Consider the following 20240-nt stretch of genomic DNA (forward strand, 5'->3'; position numbering starts at 1 on the left):
AGATACTTTACTTTTTACTGCGGAAAATTATGAGATTACATTGCGGCATTTTGTTTATTAAAAGTGTTCAGAATTAAGTCATTTATTACTGGTAGAATTTTGAAAAGTTTAATGTGGAAATTTAAATAGACATTAGGGTAATGTGTGAGTTTGTTCTCTTTAGATTGTGTTTAACTATCTGTTTATGCTGTTTGCATCTGTATCAAACCGTACAGATAATCCTACATGGTAATACATAGTGATGCTAGTAATTCTACATGTAATTCATATATAAACGTAACACTCAGGAGAAGAATTTCATAACATGTAGCTTATATATCAGCTAAACAGAAAGATATAAATTAAGAATAAAACAAAATACCTGTTACTAGGATTTGATTAGTTGAAATATACAAAAAAGAAAATATATATGTATATATAAGTGAAGAAACTTATTATAAAAGTAGGCTATAGATCTATATTCTTTTAAAAATATTGTTGTTTTAATTATAATGAGTCATGATAATCAGCTAAAACAAATGACATCAAAACACAGTTACATCATCAAATATGAAGAAGAGAATAAAAAAAATAACTGAAATCTAAACAGTCAATATAAGACTATGTTTCAAATATCTATTTATCTTAAGTATAATATCTATAGTATGATTTAAATTATCATGTGTTTTGTAATGTTGATTAAAGTAAGCCTAAGACCCCAAACGATTTAGGATTATTAGAAATTCCTCAATGTTCTATGTTATTAAAAAAATAAATAACAAAAACTTTGGAAAATCATGTTTTTTCTAGTTATTAAAGAAAATAATGCTAAAAGTATGTCTTACAACACAACTCGATACCGTTCGCTATGTTCATTTACAAAAGATAAATATTTAAGAACTGCAAAATCCTAGAGCCATGTATTTATATATTCAAAACAAATAATAGCATAGTAATATTGAGACTACTGTCAAAATAAACAAATAACACAAATATTTCCATGTATCTCCCTATGAAATTTATGACAATACTATTCCACAAGCTTTCGTCTAGACAAAGAAGAAGTGCAAACTATATACATTATGTATTAAGTATTAATTAACATTAAGTATTAATTACCATTAAGTATAATTCTATTCGTATTTACAAATGAAAAAGCTTTAAAAATAAAAGCATTACCTCTTTATAAAACATAACAAGTATATGGAATTGAATTAAACATTCCAAATAATGTTTACAAATGTAACTTACATACCCTCTGTATCATACAGAATAAAATTTATGAGACTTTTAAGAGACAATACACGCTAATAATTACGGTGAAACAGGTACTATTTTAGTCATGTCTGTACTACAATAACAACAAAGAAGTTGGAAATAACCAAATAAACATTCCTCCTAAGGAGTAAACCAACATCTTTAATAGATACAAAACAGAGAAAGTAAATTTAGTATTCATTCACGCTTTATATCTAATTACGATCTCAACTAAATTGTTTGTAAAAAACAACAGATAGTTATTATAGCGATGTTAAAAGTATGAACTTGTTAACGAGTTCTATGTTATAATGTTCCTTGCTTAATGATTTTATAATTTGATTAACTTTCTGATGTTAAATAACAATTGCCCGTTTAAAAGTATTCACTGTCAGCAAATATTTCTAGACTAGTTATGAAGAAATAATAAGACCGCAATACCTCCCACATCTTTTTTAAGCTATTTACTTTGAGTGCAATTGCACATCTTCCGCGTACTTGATCGAACCTGAAGAAAAAGGTGTTTACACCTGACTTCTATTCATAGTATGTTCAAACGTTTTGAATTTCAAGGAAAACCACATGAATGGGAAGATTCGTCGAGGGCAATAAAAGCAAAAATTGAAGATTCGGTTCTACTCGGAGTTAAAGTGTTATATTTCTCACCTATCGCCAGCGTAAGTCATAGTCATTGGTCAATATTCAGTACAAAATGCGTAAGAATCAACAATCCATTATACTATTCTAATTTATGATCCCTCGGTTGACTTAAATTTTAGCTCGTGAAATATATTCTGTATTTCTTTATTAAGAATTTTATAATCGAAAACGTTTATTTATTCATTTGATTATCTATCTATTAATTCATTGCAATACCCATTATTCAATTATTGTTTTAAAATTGTATTTTAAATAAGATTTAACTTGTATTTGTAGCCATCAGAATGTGATCAAGAATAGTTAATGATATCAAATGCTGATTTTCTCAGATTAAACAATACCAGACAAAGATAACTATTAATCTCAACAAGGTGATTAACACCTTAACTTATATAGGTCAATAAGGAATTGATGCTCAGTTGGTGGTCTGCTTCCAAAACACGCCTCAATATCGAGCTCGTGAATTCTCCTCGAACAAATTCAGGTTATTTTTATTATATGAACTACAAGGACAAAACAATACACAAAAACTGAAATAAAAATACACGAATAATGTATAATGTATCAAGATTTCATAACAGTTTCAGCTGAATTTGTTACTATTCTTGAAAATCAGCCACGTCTGTAAGGGATTGGAGATGTCTTACACGAGACACTATCAATGCAATGCAATATGTAACTGATTCATCGCACAGGGTTTGATATTATTTGGATTTCAATGCCATATTTGGAATGCATTGCTTCGACATAAAAGCAGAATTTTATTTGATGCAAAATGTCATGACATTTTAATGCAAAGATTTCACTTGATTATAGTCTCACGCGACATTGAGCTATGCGTGTCCCAGATCAACGACCTTTTAAATTACAACAGTAAATGTACGTCATTGATTCTTTCTAACCACGAAGCTTTCTTGTCGTATCCTATTGAATATTCATTTCAAATTATCGGGTTTCAATCGGCCATTAATTTATATTATTGAAGAGACGTAACATGTGACAATTTCTGAAAGGAATACTCTCCTTCACAGTAATGAAGACAAAAACAAATAGTACGAAAACATAGATCCACTTTTATTGAGACTGTTAACAATGGGAAGTGCAAATACGTCCCCAGCTAATGCAGTTTACAATCATTAACATGCACCAGTTTATGTGGTTTTCACAATCCTTAATTTACGACGATTGCATTCTCGGAGTTAAAATCCTTATTTATAGGATACAGATTTGTTGACATGCAACAATCTTACTTGAGCTTGAGGGAATTCAAGGTCCCTTACGGAATTTGAATCCACTACATACTGCGAGGGGCATGTAGTCTTAACCATTCGGCAAAAGAGGCTGTTGCATATACTGTAACAGGTAATTACGACAAAATACCAGAACGGCCATTTTAACATCAATGTAAGGAAGTTATTAAGAAATCTGTTCACTGAACATTGTAATCATTGTATATCGTGTTTGTTGCTGTAACAAATGCATCACAGGTAAAATATATGACTGAATCTGTTTGTACAATATAGAAGAAAATAGAAGAACAACCACCTTAAATACTAATTTTAACATTGTCATTTAATATCATACAGGATAGCATTGAGAAAAATACGCTTATTACGGTGGTACATTTGCTTTCAGATCATGGTAATGTTTCATTGACAAAGAAGTTGCAAATAACCAATTACCCTTCGTAGGGACTATTTCATTATCTGCAATGGATACAAAACAGAAAAATGTTGGTATTCATTCCCGCTTTTTATCAATCTACTATCTTAATTACGTTGCTTCAGAAAATTGCTCAACATGTAGTAATTATAACGATGTGGTAATAGCACGAATTTGTAAAGGCGCTTTTCGTTATAATGTTTCTTGCTTAATTATTTAATAATTTGATTAACTGTCTGGTGTAAAATGTTAATAGCCAGTTGTAAAGAAATCTCTTTAAGCACAAATTTATATCTAGACTAATTACATGTTTGAAGAAAAGAGAAGCTAAATACCTCCCACATCTTTCTTTGAGTGCATTTGCACATTGTCGGCGTATTTCATCGAACCTGTTTGACGGAAAATAGTCCTCTAATCATGACTTTTATTCATAAAAGTTTCAACTACATTCATTATATTTTGAAAGATTCTTAATTTCATGAAATATACAAATGCAGTTATCATGGAGTCTAAATGATTGTCCGTAAAACGAAATCTGAAATACTGTGTGTATGTGATTATATAGGAGTTAGAAATATCCCTATGTGTTTTACGCTTCACCTTTTGATATTTTGCTGATTAACAAATTACATTTAAAACATAAAGTAAAACCAGTTAAACGGGGAGATCCATGGAGAGAATGGCAAAACAAAAATTATAGACACGGTGTTTGTGAGTCATTGAGAAGTATGATATTCGTCATGCCATCTCGTACAGGCAAAAGTAAAAGTCAATATTCTGTACTAAATGTACTGAAATCAATGATCCTGTAAAACATTTAAATTTACTATTTCTAGAACATAATTTTTGCTCGTTTGATATACTTGGTATTTTTATTTTCGAAAACGTTCGCAGTCGGATCAGGATACATGCTGTTCGCTTACCAACTCTATTACAAGTACAGAAACTGTTAGCGAACAGCATAGATCCTGATCAGACTGCGCGGATGCGCAGGCTGGTCTGGATCCATGCTGGTCGCAAACCCATTATGTTGGTTTTGTCGTGACGCGGCTCATATAGTACTTTAATGTGAAATGTCATATAATGAAAACATTGTCTCCGATATAACAGCATGGTTTTATTTGTTACAAAATACAATGACATTTCAATACATATTCTTCAACTTATAATGAAGCATACACGACATTGAGCTATGCGTGTCCCAGAACAACAATTAGGAAATAACATCAACTAATGTAGGTCATCGATTCTTTCATTTCATGAGACTTTCCCGTTGAATATTCATACAAAATTATCAGGTTTCAATCGGCCATTAAGGTATCAGATTAAGGAGACGAAACATGTGACAATTCTGGAAAGAAAAGACCCATCAATACCCAATGAAAACAAAACACAAAAATATTTAAAATTTATGGAATCGGCCTTATTGCTCTGCTCATAAGGAATTAAGGAAAATGCAACTTTTCTCATGTCACCCCTTGCTGGCCCCTATCCTCAGCTTTTGCTGTTTTCAATCTTTGACAATAAAATTAAAGAAGACAGCTACTCAAAAGTACCAGAGGAAAATATAAACACTAAAATGGAGCTTTTAAAAATTAAATTTATAAGTAAAAAGTCATATACCGTACATGGATTAAACATGTAATTTTCTTTAAATAATTAATGGCATATTTACCATTATTGTATATTTGTATGATAACAAAATGATTATATAATATTGTGATGCGATGATTTTTTATTGACGATGATTGCATTCTCAGAGTGAACGATTCTAATTGCTTGTTTAAACGCCATAATCTTTTTAGAAAATTTAATGTACTCACTGATGAGATACTGCTCTTAAATATTCCTAAAAATTATTCAGTCTTATCTAAACTTTTTGTCAAACCAATTCATTGGAGAATAATTTATTCATGTAATTGTCATACACAGATTTGCATAGAAATCACAAGCATACAAAAGGCTGAAAACTTATTTGATCAAGTTTAAATACTGTATTTTAGAGTAAGATATTTAACAATTGAGGGAAATAGCAATGAACGTGTAACAGCGTGTCCTAAGGATAGCAAAATGCACCAAAAGTAGTACTTTGACTTTCTTGCAAAATATGAATTCACTTTATTTATACCAATTACCAAAAACCAAATGTGTAAATACTTTTATGGTGCATTTTATGATAGAACTTTCGTACAAGCGAAATGTTATATAATTGAATGACACTATTCATAAATGACAATCTGTAAAAGAGAATTGTTAATGACACATAAAGCTCAGTTCAATATTATTGATACCCCGTTACAGTTTCAAGAAAGTTATTAATTGGCAATAAAGCTAAAAAAATCTGGAAACAAAGTGATCCCTCGGAAGCATTACTCACAACAAAATTACATAAGAATTGCAGACTCGGTTTGATTGGGTCTGTACATAAAGGATACTGAATAAGTGCAACATCCCTCACGCCCCCTAGCACCGGCTTGAGCGGTACTCAATTCTCAACACTTAATAGTGCTGGCATCAATGATCCCGAAGGACCAGAAAAATATAACAACACTGAAGTGAAGTACGGGGCAACGTTTTACAGCTGCCACACAATACTCGACACATGCTGTTGTGAAGTATAAAAATCTGGAAACAAAGTGATCCCTCGGAAGCATTAATCACAACAAAATTACATAAGAATTGCAGACTCGGTTTGATTGAGTCTGTACATGAAGGATACTGAATAAGTGCAACATCCCTCACGCCCCATCCTTTGCTTCTTTTACGTGTTTGCAGCAATAATTGCAGCTACATTGTTAGAGTATTCAATATCACTTTGTTTACACTTAACCACAAATTATTTTACATTCAACATTTACCTTTTACAACATGAAATAGTATGGAAATTGTATTCATTTCTTAGACTTAGGGTGCCCTTTACTATAAACTGACAAAATGACGCAATGCAATATGTCTATTTGAACACGTTTTGTGCACTTTTATTCAAATTACAGTCACTTTATTTCAAAACAAATTATTACAAATGGAATTTATTATTATTAAATACGAGCCCCCTATTAGAAATTGTTTGATAAAACACTACGAACAACTTTATTGCTTTCATTTATGAGAAACTCAACTATGAACCCCTTAAGGACGTTTTCGGGAGTGTTCATGTAGACATGCAGAATTTCTTAAAACCTGGCATGTTGTTAGAATATTATTGAACAGTTTTAATTTTGCATATATGTCTATATAAAAACTTTCGAAAACGTCTCAAAAAGTTGTTAAATCAGCTCGTTCAGGAAAAATATGTTTATATAACCTCTTAAGTGTCAGCTTTCGATGATGTAAATGGTGTACTTTCAAAAGAGTATTACAATGAACATCGAATCAAATATTATGTTATTATAAAATAACTGCATATAACTCAGTCAACATAGTCGTACAATAAAATGTATGTATGATTTGTAATAATATATTCTTATCACATGAAAATAAAATTAATAGAATTTTTAGTTAATATATTTGTCTTTATTATCGTGTGCTTCATCCAAAAAAAACTTTTAGACAAAATTCCTTCACCGTGTAACACACCCTTAAGGCATCAACAGACGGTAGGATTTAGTTGTACAGCACTAATTAGAGATAAGATGTACAATTTTCAAAGCTATACAACACTTGCATTCAGACGGTAATTCTATACTGTAAGAATCTTCTGCATGAGGTTTCCCCTGAAAAGGATCCCTTTACATTGATCCTTTAAATACTTTACTCACTTAATACTTTTTTTCTCCATGAGTAATGATTGAAACACCTCCATTAAAAAAAAAAAAATATATATATATATATATATATTTTAATGTGAAGCCTGACCGAGACTCAAACCGCCTCGGTCAGGCTTCACATTAAAAAAAAATATATATATATATATATATATATTTTAATGTGAAGCCTGACCGAGACTCAAACCGGGACCCTCGGTCAGGCTTCACATTAAAAAAAAAAATATATATATATATTTTTAATGTGAAGCCTGACCGAGACTCAAACCGGGACCCTCGGTCAGGCTTCACATTAAAAAAAAAAAAAAAAAATATATATATATATATATATATATATATATATATATATATATATATATATATATATATATTTTAATGTGAAGCCTGACCGAGACTCAAACCGGGACCCTCGGAATACCGTACTGCGGCTCTACTGACTAAGCTATGTGGCCGCCTACAAACTACCTCCCCTCCCCAAATTCATGTAATTATAGAGAACAACTCAATACCGTGACATAATCATTTTCGGAATAATTTGGGATTCGAACACAACACAACTTTGGGTCTCCTGAAGAGTTTTTCAACATCATTTTTACCCCATCTTACTACTTTGTTTACCTTTTAGCCCTAATTGTTCTGGAATTTCATTCATTACATCCATTATCAGGAGATAATTTGCTTATCTGTTACTTGTCATTGTGGGAGGTCTGTAAAAATCGGTACGACAAGATTTTCAAAATAGAACATGTCCTATCCCTTACATCTCGACATAAAGGTTTCCGAAATCAAGAAATAGTAGCCTTTACACATTAAGATTTGTCTGTACATCTTAGTTTTAATTGGTGTTGTACTTCAAAATCCTACCGTCTGTTGAGGCCTTTAGGGAAAAGAGATTTTCAAATGTGCTGATGTTTATTCTCGTTTTATAATTTAAATTAAACTTGCAAAGATAAAAAAAATAAAACTTAATTCCGAAAATCCTGCATGGGGGTTTCAAATTTCCTGAGGTTAATGAAAAACTTCTATGTCAGAAATAAAAGCTTAAAGCAAGTGTTTCTTTTTTGATCCGTCAGAATCAGTGATTTAAATATTTCAGGTTTAATATGAAAATTGAATTCTGCTTTCAGTCAGAGGTAAGGCGAGTGGGAGATATTGCACATTCTATATATAATATATTTCCTGAAAAGACTAAAACAAACGTGAAAGTTTTTTCGGCAATTTAATCTTATTGTAACAATCGATTCAACAGGTCTTCCCTTTTCACATTGATACAACAATGATACTGCAAAAATACTGCTTAAAAAATTGAAACAAGCATTACGCTCCAAAATATTCAGATGCTATAAAACATCAAGCAACACTTATTGATATTTATTTTGATTAGCAACGTCTCTGGTGTCAGTTTAATTACGAGTATCATCCAATTTTTCTGTACTTTCTGATTTCTAAATGTCACTCATATTTTAAATTAAAGTTCAGCCACGCATGTTTTGAAGTACTGAAATACCTTACGTAATACACCGATCCTGTATGCACGAATGTTGTACAGACCTTTTTACAATACGATTTTCCATAGCAACGAATGTTGCATTTCGCACATGCGCATTCTGCGTAGGGCAAAAAGCAATAATGATGTCTACAGTTTATCGTACTTTAAGGCTTTAATAGATGCGATTTCATGTTATGTCACCCAAAAAATATTAAAACTGGGATGACTTAAGGCGGTAAGTACTGAAAACGTGAATTTATTTTTTAACAGATCTACGAAAATGTGCGGGAGTAATAATTCAATGGTCAAAAAGGGCACACACGTGTCTTTGTTTAAGGTATCATTAGACGACTTTTCCATCAGTAATTTAAATTGAAACAGCAGGGTGTTAAAGATAAAATTTTATTACCCCTGTATTACATAATATTACACAATTTGTATTGTACACTCCTTTGAATAACTGGATTGGTCAGGCGGCAAGTGTCAAACAGATTGGCACGCGAACGTTTGTTCATTCAACCGGGACGTTTAAATATCATGATATAGTTAATCAGTTACGCTTATTAAAATGGTAATTTATGTAACTTTTAAATATACCGATCAATGTTTATGGATTTTGAGAAGAGAAAAATTGTGTGACGTTCATTATTAAAAATAACATCTATTACCAAGAAGCGGATAAAATGTGTGTTATATCTTCATCTGTGTCATAAGTTTTATAAGAAATTGGTAAATGTAATTATTATGTGCACTGCAGTACCATTCCCTTTTACTTTGACATATGAAATAAGTATAATCATATTATTCACGTAAATTACCAACAATTTTGATGTGAAATACGTAAAAATATGGATTTAAAACATTATAATTAACACTGTTTTTAACTTATATCTAAGGACTTTGTTCACATGTTAACGTTTTAAGGACAGCAAAGTACATATAGACTTTGTCTCCAACTACCATCAAAGGCATCCTTCATTTGTCTAAATCTAATATTTGTACAGATATATTTAACAAGAACATCGTAGAATTGTGCCTAGTATTTGTCAGATTGCATTAATTTTGTATCATTTGACCCTAACCGATGTGGGCATCGGTTCTTTCATTTGAGGAAGCTATCCATTTTGCTGACTGAACGTGTATGATTCTACTCAGGCACCCGTTTGTGCATGAAATAATACAGGCACCAGTTAAGCTGGAAATTAGCCATATGACCTTTACTGTGTCAGTGCAACTTAAAACCAAGCATATTGCCATCTACGCTTACAAGTATTCTCAAAACAAAAATGTGTCCGTATTACCTGCATAAGCTCACTAGAAATGCTTTACTTTTATACATTCTTTTTGTACGAATCAATTTTAATTTGTCTCGAAATGTCCAATTCATAAAACCGTGACGTTTTCTTGCAGATATGCATTAGCAGGTCCATACGTAGAATTATATCCAACACCATTTCTCTTGTGCAAAAATTCAAGGAAAACTGTTAAATTAGGAAAGTCCCTATTTTATAGATATTCATACAAATATATAATTTTGATGTACAATTACAAAGCAATTTTTCGTATGGAAAACTCTTATTTCGGGAAAAAAATAGTTTGTCCATGAACATTCCTAGACATAGATATTACATTCTTTAGACAGATTTTACGAATATCATACGAATCAAGAAACAAATTAATGCACGTGTAAAACAATTTGCCAGATTTAATTATGATCAGTTTCCTGTTAAAGATTATATCGCTCATGTTTACTTGAATGATGCCAAAGTTTCCTCGTCAGTATGAACTATTTTTATCTACATGCAAGTGATCCTGTAACGAAGAGATGTATCACACGTGACACGTCAATAAGCAAATGATGAGCATTATAATAGAATGTAAAACATTTAATGAATCTAATGTTAGGAAATTATCTTGTCTTGATTTTTACATTCCAATGTATCTATTCAATTTTTATATTTCACTCCGTGCCCAACAAATTGTTTATACTGACATTAATTTGAAAGCACCACAGAAAATTAAAAACGGTCTGAAAATTATCAAAATAACTAGATATATAAAAGATAAAACTTAAGTGATACATCGGTGCTTCACTCAGGTGTATTCCTCAATCACTTCACCAATACAATAAATTTACAGGTCCGATAATGGTATGGTTTTGGCATTTTAAGAATATTTGCAAAATTTGAATATAGTTTTTATCTAAAAAAAATCGTTATTATTATGATATACCTGACAGCATTTGTTAGATTAAAAGTATCAATGTTGAAACCGGTAGATGGGTAAAATTTCCTATGCCCCGCTTGTCAAAAACTTGAAGATGAATTCCACTTATTATTTGAATGAAAATTATATTATTACATAGGAAGCGATTAACAAATTATTAATATGTAATAAACCCCAATATGTACATTTAATTATTTCTCATCCGTACCAATTGTTAGATATGTTTTAAACTACAAAGCCGTGGAAATTCCAATGGGGATTACAATAAAAACAAAGTATTACACAATCTCAAAATGTTATTAATTCAGTCCCTTTTTGTAGATTTTAAGCGATTTTATGTGTACACTATCAGAAATATGTTCTTACTATCAAACTTTATTAAGTAAGCTTTGTTAAAATGGTGGTTTAGTTGTATAGCTTTAAAAACTAAAGGGAAACAGCTCTTGGAAATCGCTGTACAATAATTGTCATGGTTATTCCCCTTGTATGTCATATATTTGATTTTGTATAATAAAATGATATTCTAAGGATTAATAAACACAATTACTCATGATTAAATTGAAACTCTTACTTTTGTCAGAGTTAAAAGCGTTTTTTTTTTTTTAAAATGATTATCCTGGGGGGGGGGGGGGGGGCAGTTCATTCATTTCTGTATCTACCGATTCATTTCCGTTAGCTATACCGATAGCTTCCATTGCGCACTTTCCAATTAAAGATCAGCGTTTTCTTACTTTAAGTTTAAATAAATTGCTGGGCAACAGAGATCTGCATTTAAAAGTAATTTCAAGAGTTTTTATAGAAGTATTTTATTTTTTGGATGCCCTGTCCGGTTGGTTGTCTGGTGCTTACCGATAGCGCGCTTACTTTCGAAAAATCATCCGAATCATTTACTTTTCATAGAAATTTTTCAAAATTGCTATCGTAAAATTGTAGTTATTACAATTATTAGTATGCCATGCAGGTTTTTTTTTAATCGCTCACGTCATTTTCCTCATGCAGAAAGTTGAATTCATTATATATTTTTAAAATTGATCATCCTATTTTCAGACTCAGGATATTCTTTATTTTGTCTATGAATACGGGATTTATTTTCATCGAGTAGTATGAAAAAAAATATTTCGTGAGTGGCGGTAGCCATGAGTGAAATGCGATAAATTTCATATCACGAGATGAAAAAAAGACCTGGATGATTATAAATCCGGTATTTATAGGGGAAAAAGAATATACTGAACCGCACAGAAAGCAGTGCGGCAAGACACCAGTTAAGATACGGAAAATATGTTTCACTGCAGTGAAAATTAATTTCTTTACAATGTAATTACGCAAACAACTCGTTCAATAAATTTAGTATTAAACATACATGTACACACATTTAATATATTTAATATATGCATTTTATTTCATCGATAGTTCATTTAAAAGTACGTAATAACGATGAATGATTTCATTGTTATTATGTGCAAAAAGTGGCCGTCTGGTGAAATTTGAGAACAATATCATAAAAAACGATTTAGAAAGGTGTTGCAGTGATGCGCTAGAAATGTTTTTTCAGCGCAGGTTTTTTTTAATGCGTTTATTTAAGGTCGCCGCCGGAAAGCCCATATGGGCGACAGTACACTCAAGTCGGGCCATCCTAGAGCGTCCCGCCGAGATTTTTTCGTCGATTTTTTTCCAGCTTTATTGGTGGAGGAAGATCCCAGGTGCCCCTTCGGGCATTATTTCAGGCACGGGCGGGCACCTGGGTAGAACCACCGACATTCCGTAAGCCAGCTGGATGGCTTCCTCACATGAAAGATTTCGACCCTAGTGAGGATCGAACCTACAGCGGTTAGGGACCTGTGATCTCAAATCAGCGACTTTAACCACTCGGCCACGGAGGCCCCTACAGCGCAGGTTACGTGTCACTCGAAATATAAGAAACAACCTTCAATTTTGAAGAAAAAAATACATGTATTGTAATTCAAATTGTTTATAATTTCTTCTATTTCTCTTTATAATTTACAATTAAAGGCAGTTTCCATTTCAAATTATCAAGTATAACAATTAATCACTACTTTTAACAATTAATCGTATAAATTTAATGGCTACTCCCAAATTCAAACATGGACGAGTTTTTAGACTTCATATCACTAGTGTCACCACCATGATATGACCGCACCTTCGAGTTTGGTGGCCGGAGACGATTCTGAACTTCCTGTTTTCTTTCCTCCATTTTCTTGACTTTTGCTTCATATTTCTCTCTAACTTCTCGCTCCTTTTGCTCTCTTCTCTGTAAAACAAGCAGACGTTTTTCTTCGGCCATTTTCGCTTTACGCGCCTTTTCTTGTAGCTTTTCTTCCTTCTTTATGTCCGCTAAAAGTTCCCTTAAATATGATGTATTAAAAATAACATTTAAAAAAGCATTTATTTTGCAGTTATCTGTCATATTTTAATACCGAGAAAGAGACCTGAAAATGTGTGTGTGTTTTTTTTTCTTTTTCGGGGCGGGGGGGGGGGGGGGCTTAAAAACAAAATTAATTATATACCCCATTCATTCACTCGCCCACGGACGCCCAAAGTGATCAGTATTTAGTAGAAAAGAAAATTTGAAAATTTTAATTATGATTTGTATCAATGTTTTACAAATAAATTTGACCCCTACAGTACAGTATGCAGAAATATAAATTTCCGGAAAAAAAAACAACCATGTATACACTGCAGAATATCAGCAGTTTTCCTACTTAATTAGAAATATACGATACAATACTGTACTGCCAAAAATTTCCTCATGCAGTTTTTGAACCTTCGACATTTTTGACAGGCTCCTCCGTCAAAAATACGTTGCCTCAGAAAAGAAATATTTGATTTTTAGATATGATTTTCAATAGATCCAGGTGTTTCTTGACCATTATCCCTGAAATTTATATTTTATACCCTCAAGCCTGACATAAGAAAATGTTCTACTTTTCTAAATAACGTAAACTAGCTCTACAGTACAGTGCAGTAGAGTAAATTGAATTCAATGATTCTTGATTTTTAAAGTTCTATGCTATGATTTTCATACCCCCCTCGGATGGCCATGATTCGTTACACAGAGCTAGTTTGATATACTCTGCTGCCATTTAATAATTCAAGCTTTCTATGTTGTTGAAGAACTTTGGGGATTGATCTACTTAAATTAATATTCAATTCAATGTTTAAAAATAGATATACAGTATCCATTTTTTTTCTTAACGAACATTTGACAAGACTTTGTGATATACACAGACATGGTGTTGACTCTGGTGGACACGGCTGGCAGGGGCGAATTCAAGGCATATTTCTGTACTTTAGTTAGAACAATCATGTTGATCTGTGCACATTACAGAAAATACAACTTGATACATTACAGCAAGTTTATGAAAAACGCAGAATCTACATGAATATCTGAATTAACTTTATGAATTGATCGAAACCTGAAAATCAACTGTTTGGTTGATTTATATTGGCAGAGATTTTAACCTTGACCATGGTTCTCTAGACCAGCTCTAGACCATGCAATATTAGGTAGAATTATAGTAACGTTAGTATCTAGAGTACAATAAAGCTTTCAAAGAAGATCTTTATAGCCTACCAACCTTTCTTCTGCTGTTGATCGAAGAGACGTCGACAAAGTACATTCTACATGCTTCTCACTCGATAAAGCTGGTTTGTTCTCGAAGCCATGACGTTTATTTTCACCACTACGGTTATTTTCCTCCACAGGGACGTAGAAAGCAAGGCCACTCTTTCCAAAATGTGGAGCAACGCAGCCATCATGAAGATGCAAAATGTCCTCTTGCTTAAGTTTTTTCAGACGCTTGAAATGTGGAGTGTGTTTCTCAGTAACTTCCTTTTTGTTTGAAAGGAGAGACAATTTACTTGACCCACATCCCATTTGAATTTTCTATATTGATGTTTCCGTAGACTTGCAACGCTTCTATCTCTGTTCGTGCTTACTAAAATAACATGTCCGGTATGTATGACGTCACTTTTAATAATGTTCGAAATAAGTGACGTCATATACGCATGCTATCACGTTCAGTAAAAAATATGTAACGCAGTGGCCTCCCTTAAAGAATCGTGTAGTTCGAATCAAAGGTGCTAGTGGCATTGATTAATTTGACCTAAAATGTGTAAGACTTTGTTATTAATGCAATAGATTATCCATAAAGATCTATTTAAAAAAATAAAAATATTTTTTTTTTATTATATACTTAGAAATAAAATATTGAGAAATGTTGATGAAATAAAATGCGTATTTTCCTTTTCCGTATTTTCACTGTAAAAATTTATTTTTCACTGCAGTGAAAAATATTTTCCGTATTTTCACTGGTATCTTGCTTTCTTTCTTTTAAATTCTGCCAGAACACAAAATTTAAGGGAAAGTCTTTCAAATTTTAATGTAAAAAAAAAGAAGAGAAAAATGTATATAATAAACAGAAAATTCAAGTTTTTTCTATAAATACATGATTTATTTTCATCTTGTGGCATGAAAATTACAATATTTTAGTCGTGGCTACCGCCACTCATGAAATATTTATTTTCATACCACTCGATGAAAATAAATCATGTATTCATAGAAAAAACTTGAATATCCTCTATAGATCTATACAGATTTTTTTCTTTCTTTTCTGATTTTTTTTAAATATACATGTAGAGTCTACTGTATGGATATTTTATTGCATAAATAACAAGGTTAAACACATTTAAGGTCAAATCAATGCCACGCGCACCTTTCTGGTCTATAGTGTTGCTGTCGTCATAATTGAAACTTATTTTAAATTTACGTAAATATATTTTGCTATATTTTGCCACGGTCTCTCCTAAAAATCACCCGCATGGTTTTATGAGATATTACATTTTGCTTTGGAAACCGATTATAATATATTTATTTTATATAAATGTTATTATTATTGAACTTCGTTTTTCTAACTTTGTATGTTATCCACAATAAATGGAGTTCAAATAGTGATTCGTTTGGGAACAATATAGCTTTAAATAAAAAAAAAAAACCTTCCCAAGCGGGGAATCGAACCCCGGCCGCCGCGGTGAGAGCGCGGAATCCTAACCACTAGACCACTTGGGAACATGGATATAAGGAAAACTAATATCGTATTTATTCCATTCATCTTATTTTTTATAAAACACGAGAACTTTCTTAACTATCCACGCAATCGCAACTACTCGGCCCTTTCCGTCAGTCTTAGGACGTTATTGGAGAGGTCATCAGACCTCTCCATAGTGTTCAGACTGATTGCTGGCGGCATCCATTTTTGCGTATCTGATTGCAGTGAATGAATCTCATTTTAAGCGTAAAATCATTAGGAGCAGTCTACAAAAATTGTTTTGCGCATGCCCCGTTTCAAAATACGGCTTAACTTAAACGAAAAATTAATATCGAAGTGAACAAATCGGTACATAGAAAAATCGGAAAATATCATTTATTTTCGTTACTTAACACTACGTTGATGTTTCATTCCGTTGAATCTTTTAAACTGTATAAATCGATTACCGTATTGTTTTCTATACTATTTCATGTTCTGATAAATAGTTACTGTAAACATTATAGCTACAATATCACATTGTACATGATATACCGCCTCCGTGGTCGTGGGGTTAGGGTTGATGACTTTTTATCAAGTTAACTCTCTGGCGTGGGTTCGATCCCCGAGAGATGCTTTTTTTGTTAGTTTAGCGTTGAGGAATGTTGTCTTGTACTGGTGTAACTCTCCATAGTTAGGAAACTACCCGCCTATATGACTAAAATACTGTTGGGAAAAGGCGTACAATGAAACAAACAACAAATAAACATATTATATGACCGAGTGAACCGTGTATTGAACCGGTATGTCTAAATAACGCAAAGGGAGATTTTTTGGCGCAAATGGCACACATTTTATCTCAAGTTTGATTTTCTTCTAATATTGTGGTTGGAGGCATGCAGCTTTATATACTGTTTATTCCAATAAACAGTATATAACAGTATAACAGTATATAACAGTATATACTGTTTATTCCAATCAAATGATATAAACATTTTTTATGCAAACCCTGGACTAAAATTGTTTGATTATCATACTTTATACCCGTTTTGGAAAATGTAGAGGAAATGTTTCCTTATATTTAACAAAACAGTGACCGAAAATTTGCTTATTGAACTTTACTAGAAACTTTTATTTTGATACTACTTTTTATATATAATTATATACTTTTTCTACAAAGGGAACTGAATTTAAAATACAAATTTTAAATGATATATATCATTTAATTTACATTAAGTAATTTTACAATTTTTTTGTAGAAAAGGTATCCCTAATGCGCCAAGAAAAAAAGTCCATTACCCCGGCATAATCTTTTAAAACATTAAAAAAGATGAAGTGTAAAACAAACTTTAATTGCAATATATAATATAAATTCTATTTTGTTTAATAATTGTAATTTATAACCATTCATTGTGTGTCTTTTATGCCATATAATATCCCCAAATATTTTCAAATTAAACAAATCTTCTACAGCAGCAAAAATACCTCTCGCATGCTTCTTTTTAAAGAAGCAAACTTGTTATAGATAATAGCCGAGGCAGTTCCGAATGCAACACATTGGTCACCAAGATGTTATATATAATAACCACTTTGATTCAAAATGATGTTTTTAATTATAACAAATGAAGTTGATTAACATAAACTAAGATCAACAGAATCTTAATTTATAGAACTGAACGAGTTGTTCTGATATTTTGTGACATTACAAAAAAATAGAAAAAGATATGACAATTAACAATAACATTATATTTATCATTATTTCGTTGAAACAGACGCCTAGTAAACTGATTAGAGTAAATCGCATTGGTTAATGAACTCTGCTGAAAAAGGAGAAGAGTTTATAACAATAGACTTGCTATATAGCTTATTTCATACGAAAACAAAATATTTTTTATTACAATATCTTTGCACATTTGAATTTCTAATGTTTTAAGTTTAATGATTTTATTGATGAGTTCTAAACTAAAGATAGAGGAGGATGTAGTAAGCAAGTCTACAAGATATAATAAGCCACGCCTTTAATATCAAATATCGTTATTGGTTAACTTGATGTTTGGGAGTTTATGAGTGTATACTTGGATGCAACACATATATATAATAAAATATATAAACCATCATTCGGGTCTGGTTTAGTTTGTGTGCTTGTAAGCCATCCAAATAGAAAATATAAATTTTACATTATATATATTTATTTTATATAGATGTTATTATTTTTGAACTTCTAACATTTCGTGGATGGTGTTATAAACGGTATGTTATCCACAATTAATGGATTCAGTTAGTGATTAGTTGTGATTTGTTTGTTTGGGAACAATATAGCTTTAAATAACAAAAAAAAAAAAGTCATCCCGAGCGGGGATTCGAACCCCGGCCGCCGCGGTCTAGACAGAAAGAAGAAAGTCAGAAATTAAGTATAAAGAAGGTAGACCGCGGAATCCTAACCACTAGACCACTCAGGAACATACTCTAGAGAAAACTAATATTGTATATAATATTCCAGTATGAACCGAAAGTAAAGTTAATCGAGTTAAATTACGTGAACATTCTTAACTATTCCTAGAAGGTGACTAATTGGTCAGCAGGATGTTATATATAACCACTTTTATTCAATGTGATGTTTTTAACCATAACAAATGAATTTAATTAACATAAACTAAGATCAATAGAATCTTATAGAACTGAACGAGTTATTCTGTTAATTTTAGTATCTAATCAAACGAACCGGAAAAAAACAAAATGGAAGATTTTGCAAACCCTGGAAATTTGACAGATCTAAATTTAGACATTTCAGCACAATTACGCAGCGAAATGCAGCCTTTATGTCAAAATTAAACTAAAGTTATGGCTTCGCAGTCCCAGGAAAATTGCCAATGGTTGTCTGTTACCGAAGAAACGTTGTTTCTGCACGATGGCTTGATGCGCGTAACAGATTTGGTGGAACTTCCAACTGATGTAAACAACGCTCAGGATTCGGAGAATGAAGTGATCTCGTTTGATTTGAAAAATCCTTCAGAATTGAGTGACTTATTGCTTGCTGTTTGTGGTACTCATAATAATGCATATGCCAAGCTTTTAGAATACAGATTAAATGCATTAAGAGGACTTTGGTGTGCTCAGAAGCAACTCTCTTTAGATGAAGAAAGTGAAAAAGAAAGTAACTGCACTGAAGAAACAATTGCTCTTTTAAAGAAACAAGGCTTATGGAAAGAACCAGAGCAGGCATCATTCTCTACGAGAGTCAGTGTCCTTTTGGTTTTGCCTCTTCTGCAGTCTCAAAGTCGCATTGACCCTAACCTGTGTGGTGTGACATCAGGGGTATTGCTTGGTTGCCTGAAGGATTGTTCTCCACTCAGTCTTGCTAAAGAGCCTGGTGATTGCTTGAAAGGCTTAGAGAATCTGTTATGCAGTTGGTTAGGAGAAAAAATTGAATCAGCTGATAGTTATGAAGTTGAAGATAAACTACAGAGGAAGACTATTGCATCTGCTTTGGTTGCGCTGGCTTGTGCAAGGTTGATAATATTTTCTTAACAATAAGAGTTTTTATTAAATGTCCGACAAGTTATTACCAACTTGATTAGTAGTCTGATGTCTGTCCAAGATTGATTGATATTTAAAGCAATTTGTGTCTGTCTGTCGCCTCTGGCTGAATAAAAGTCATGCGGTCTGAGATAAATCCCCTTACCATCAGTTCTCATGTCCAAATAAAATTCCAAGAAGCATATATGAATGATATGTTTTATAATCACGTCATCAAAATTTCATTTAGAAGCTACGTCATGGCTATTTTATTTCCACCAGGCTTCGCGAAAGTTGCCGGACCGTCGGACATGTCCAGCAAAAATCAGGCCGGTCCTATATTTTTTTTTGAGTTCCGGACCTTATGTCAGGTACGAATACCGGGATATATCCAAGACCGATCAAGACCGAGTTTTCTCCCTTGAATAAAAAAATGTAAAACGAGTTTTGATTTGCCGTTTCATTATAAGTGTCCGATACAAACGACTGTCAATAACCAAAATGTCGGTGTTACTACATCAGAGATCTGCCAAGAATTTGAAAGAACTGGGCCCACTTGGCCTGAAAATGATGGGCCATTTTTACCAAAGTATGGGCCTTGGGAAAATAAGTAAACATTGACCAAAATAACTGTTAAAAAGTTTG

At 32.2% G+C, this 20240-nt stretch overlaps 2 protein-coding genes and 1 non-coding gene across 3 annotated transcripts in view; 1 reads left to right on the forward strand and 2 right to left on the reverse strand.

The window, feature by feature from the left end:
• Positions 1–12990: 12990 nt before the first annotated feature.
• On the reverse strand, positions 12991–15027 carry LOC132742719 (uncharacterized). The gene is made up of 2 exons (XM_060731185.1): positions 14634–15027; positions 12991–13400 (listed from the first exon to the last, which is right to left on the reverse strand). Exons 1-2 carry the CDS (start codon positions 14930–14932, stop codon positions 13115–13117), a joined length of 585 nt encoding a protein of 194 aa, XP_060587168.1. The 5' UTR covers positions 14933–15027; the 3' UTR covers positions 12991–13114.
• A 1024-nt stretch (positions 15028–16051) lies between these two features.
• Positions 16052–16123, reverse strand: Trnae-cuc (transfer RNA glutamic acid (anticodon CUC)). Its single transcript has one exon. It is a non-coding gene; the product is annotated as a tRNA-Glu (tRNA).
• Positions 16124–18806: 2683 nt separating this feature from the next.
• LOC132742718 (probable E3 ubiquitin-protein ligase HECTD4) overlaps positions 18807–20240 on the forward strand; it is a gene marked incomplete at its 3' end in the record, with an annotated part of 71229 nt that continues 69795 nt past the window's right edge. Inside the window, 1 exon segment of the mRNA XM_060731184.1 lies at positions 18807–19588. Within this exon segment, the coding sequence (XP_060587167.1) occupies positions 18921–19588 (668 nt within the window).

The sequence above is a fragment of the Ruditapes philippinarum genome, unplaced genomic scaffold, assembly GCF_026571515.1.
Source record: "Ruditapes philippinarum isolate M1 unplaced genomic scaffold, ASM2657151v2 ctg1446_1_1_1_1, whole genome shotgun sequence".
Classification (NCBI taxonomy): Eukaryota; Metazoa; Mollusca; class Bivalvia; order Venerida; family Veneridae; genus Ruditapes; species Ruditapes philippinarum.

Coding starts and splice junctions, on each gene's coding strand:
- LOC132742719 (XM_060731185.1), bottom strand. CDS start 14,932: ATGGGATGTGGGTCAAGTAAATTGTCTCTCCTTTCAAACAAAAAGGAA. Junction 13,401..14,633: donor CGATCAACAGCAGAAGAAAG/GTTGGTAGGCTA, acceptor ATCATATTTAAG/GGAACTTTTAGCGGACATAA.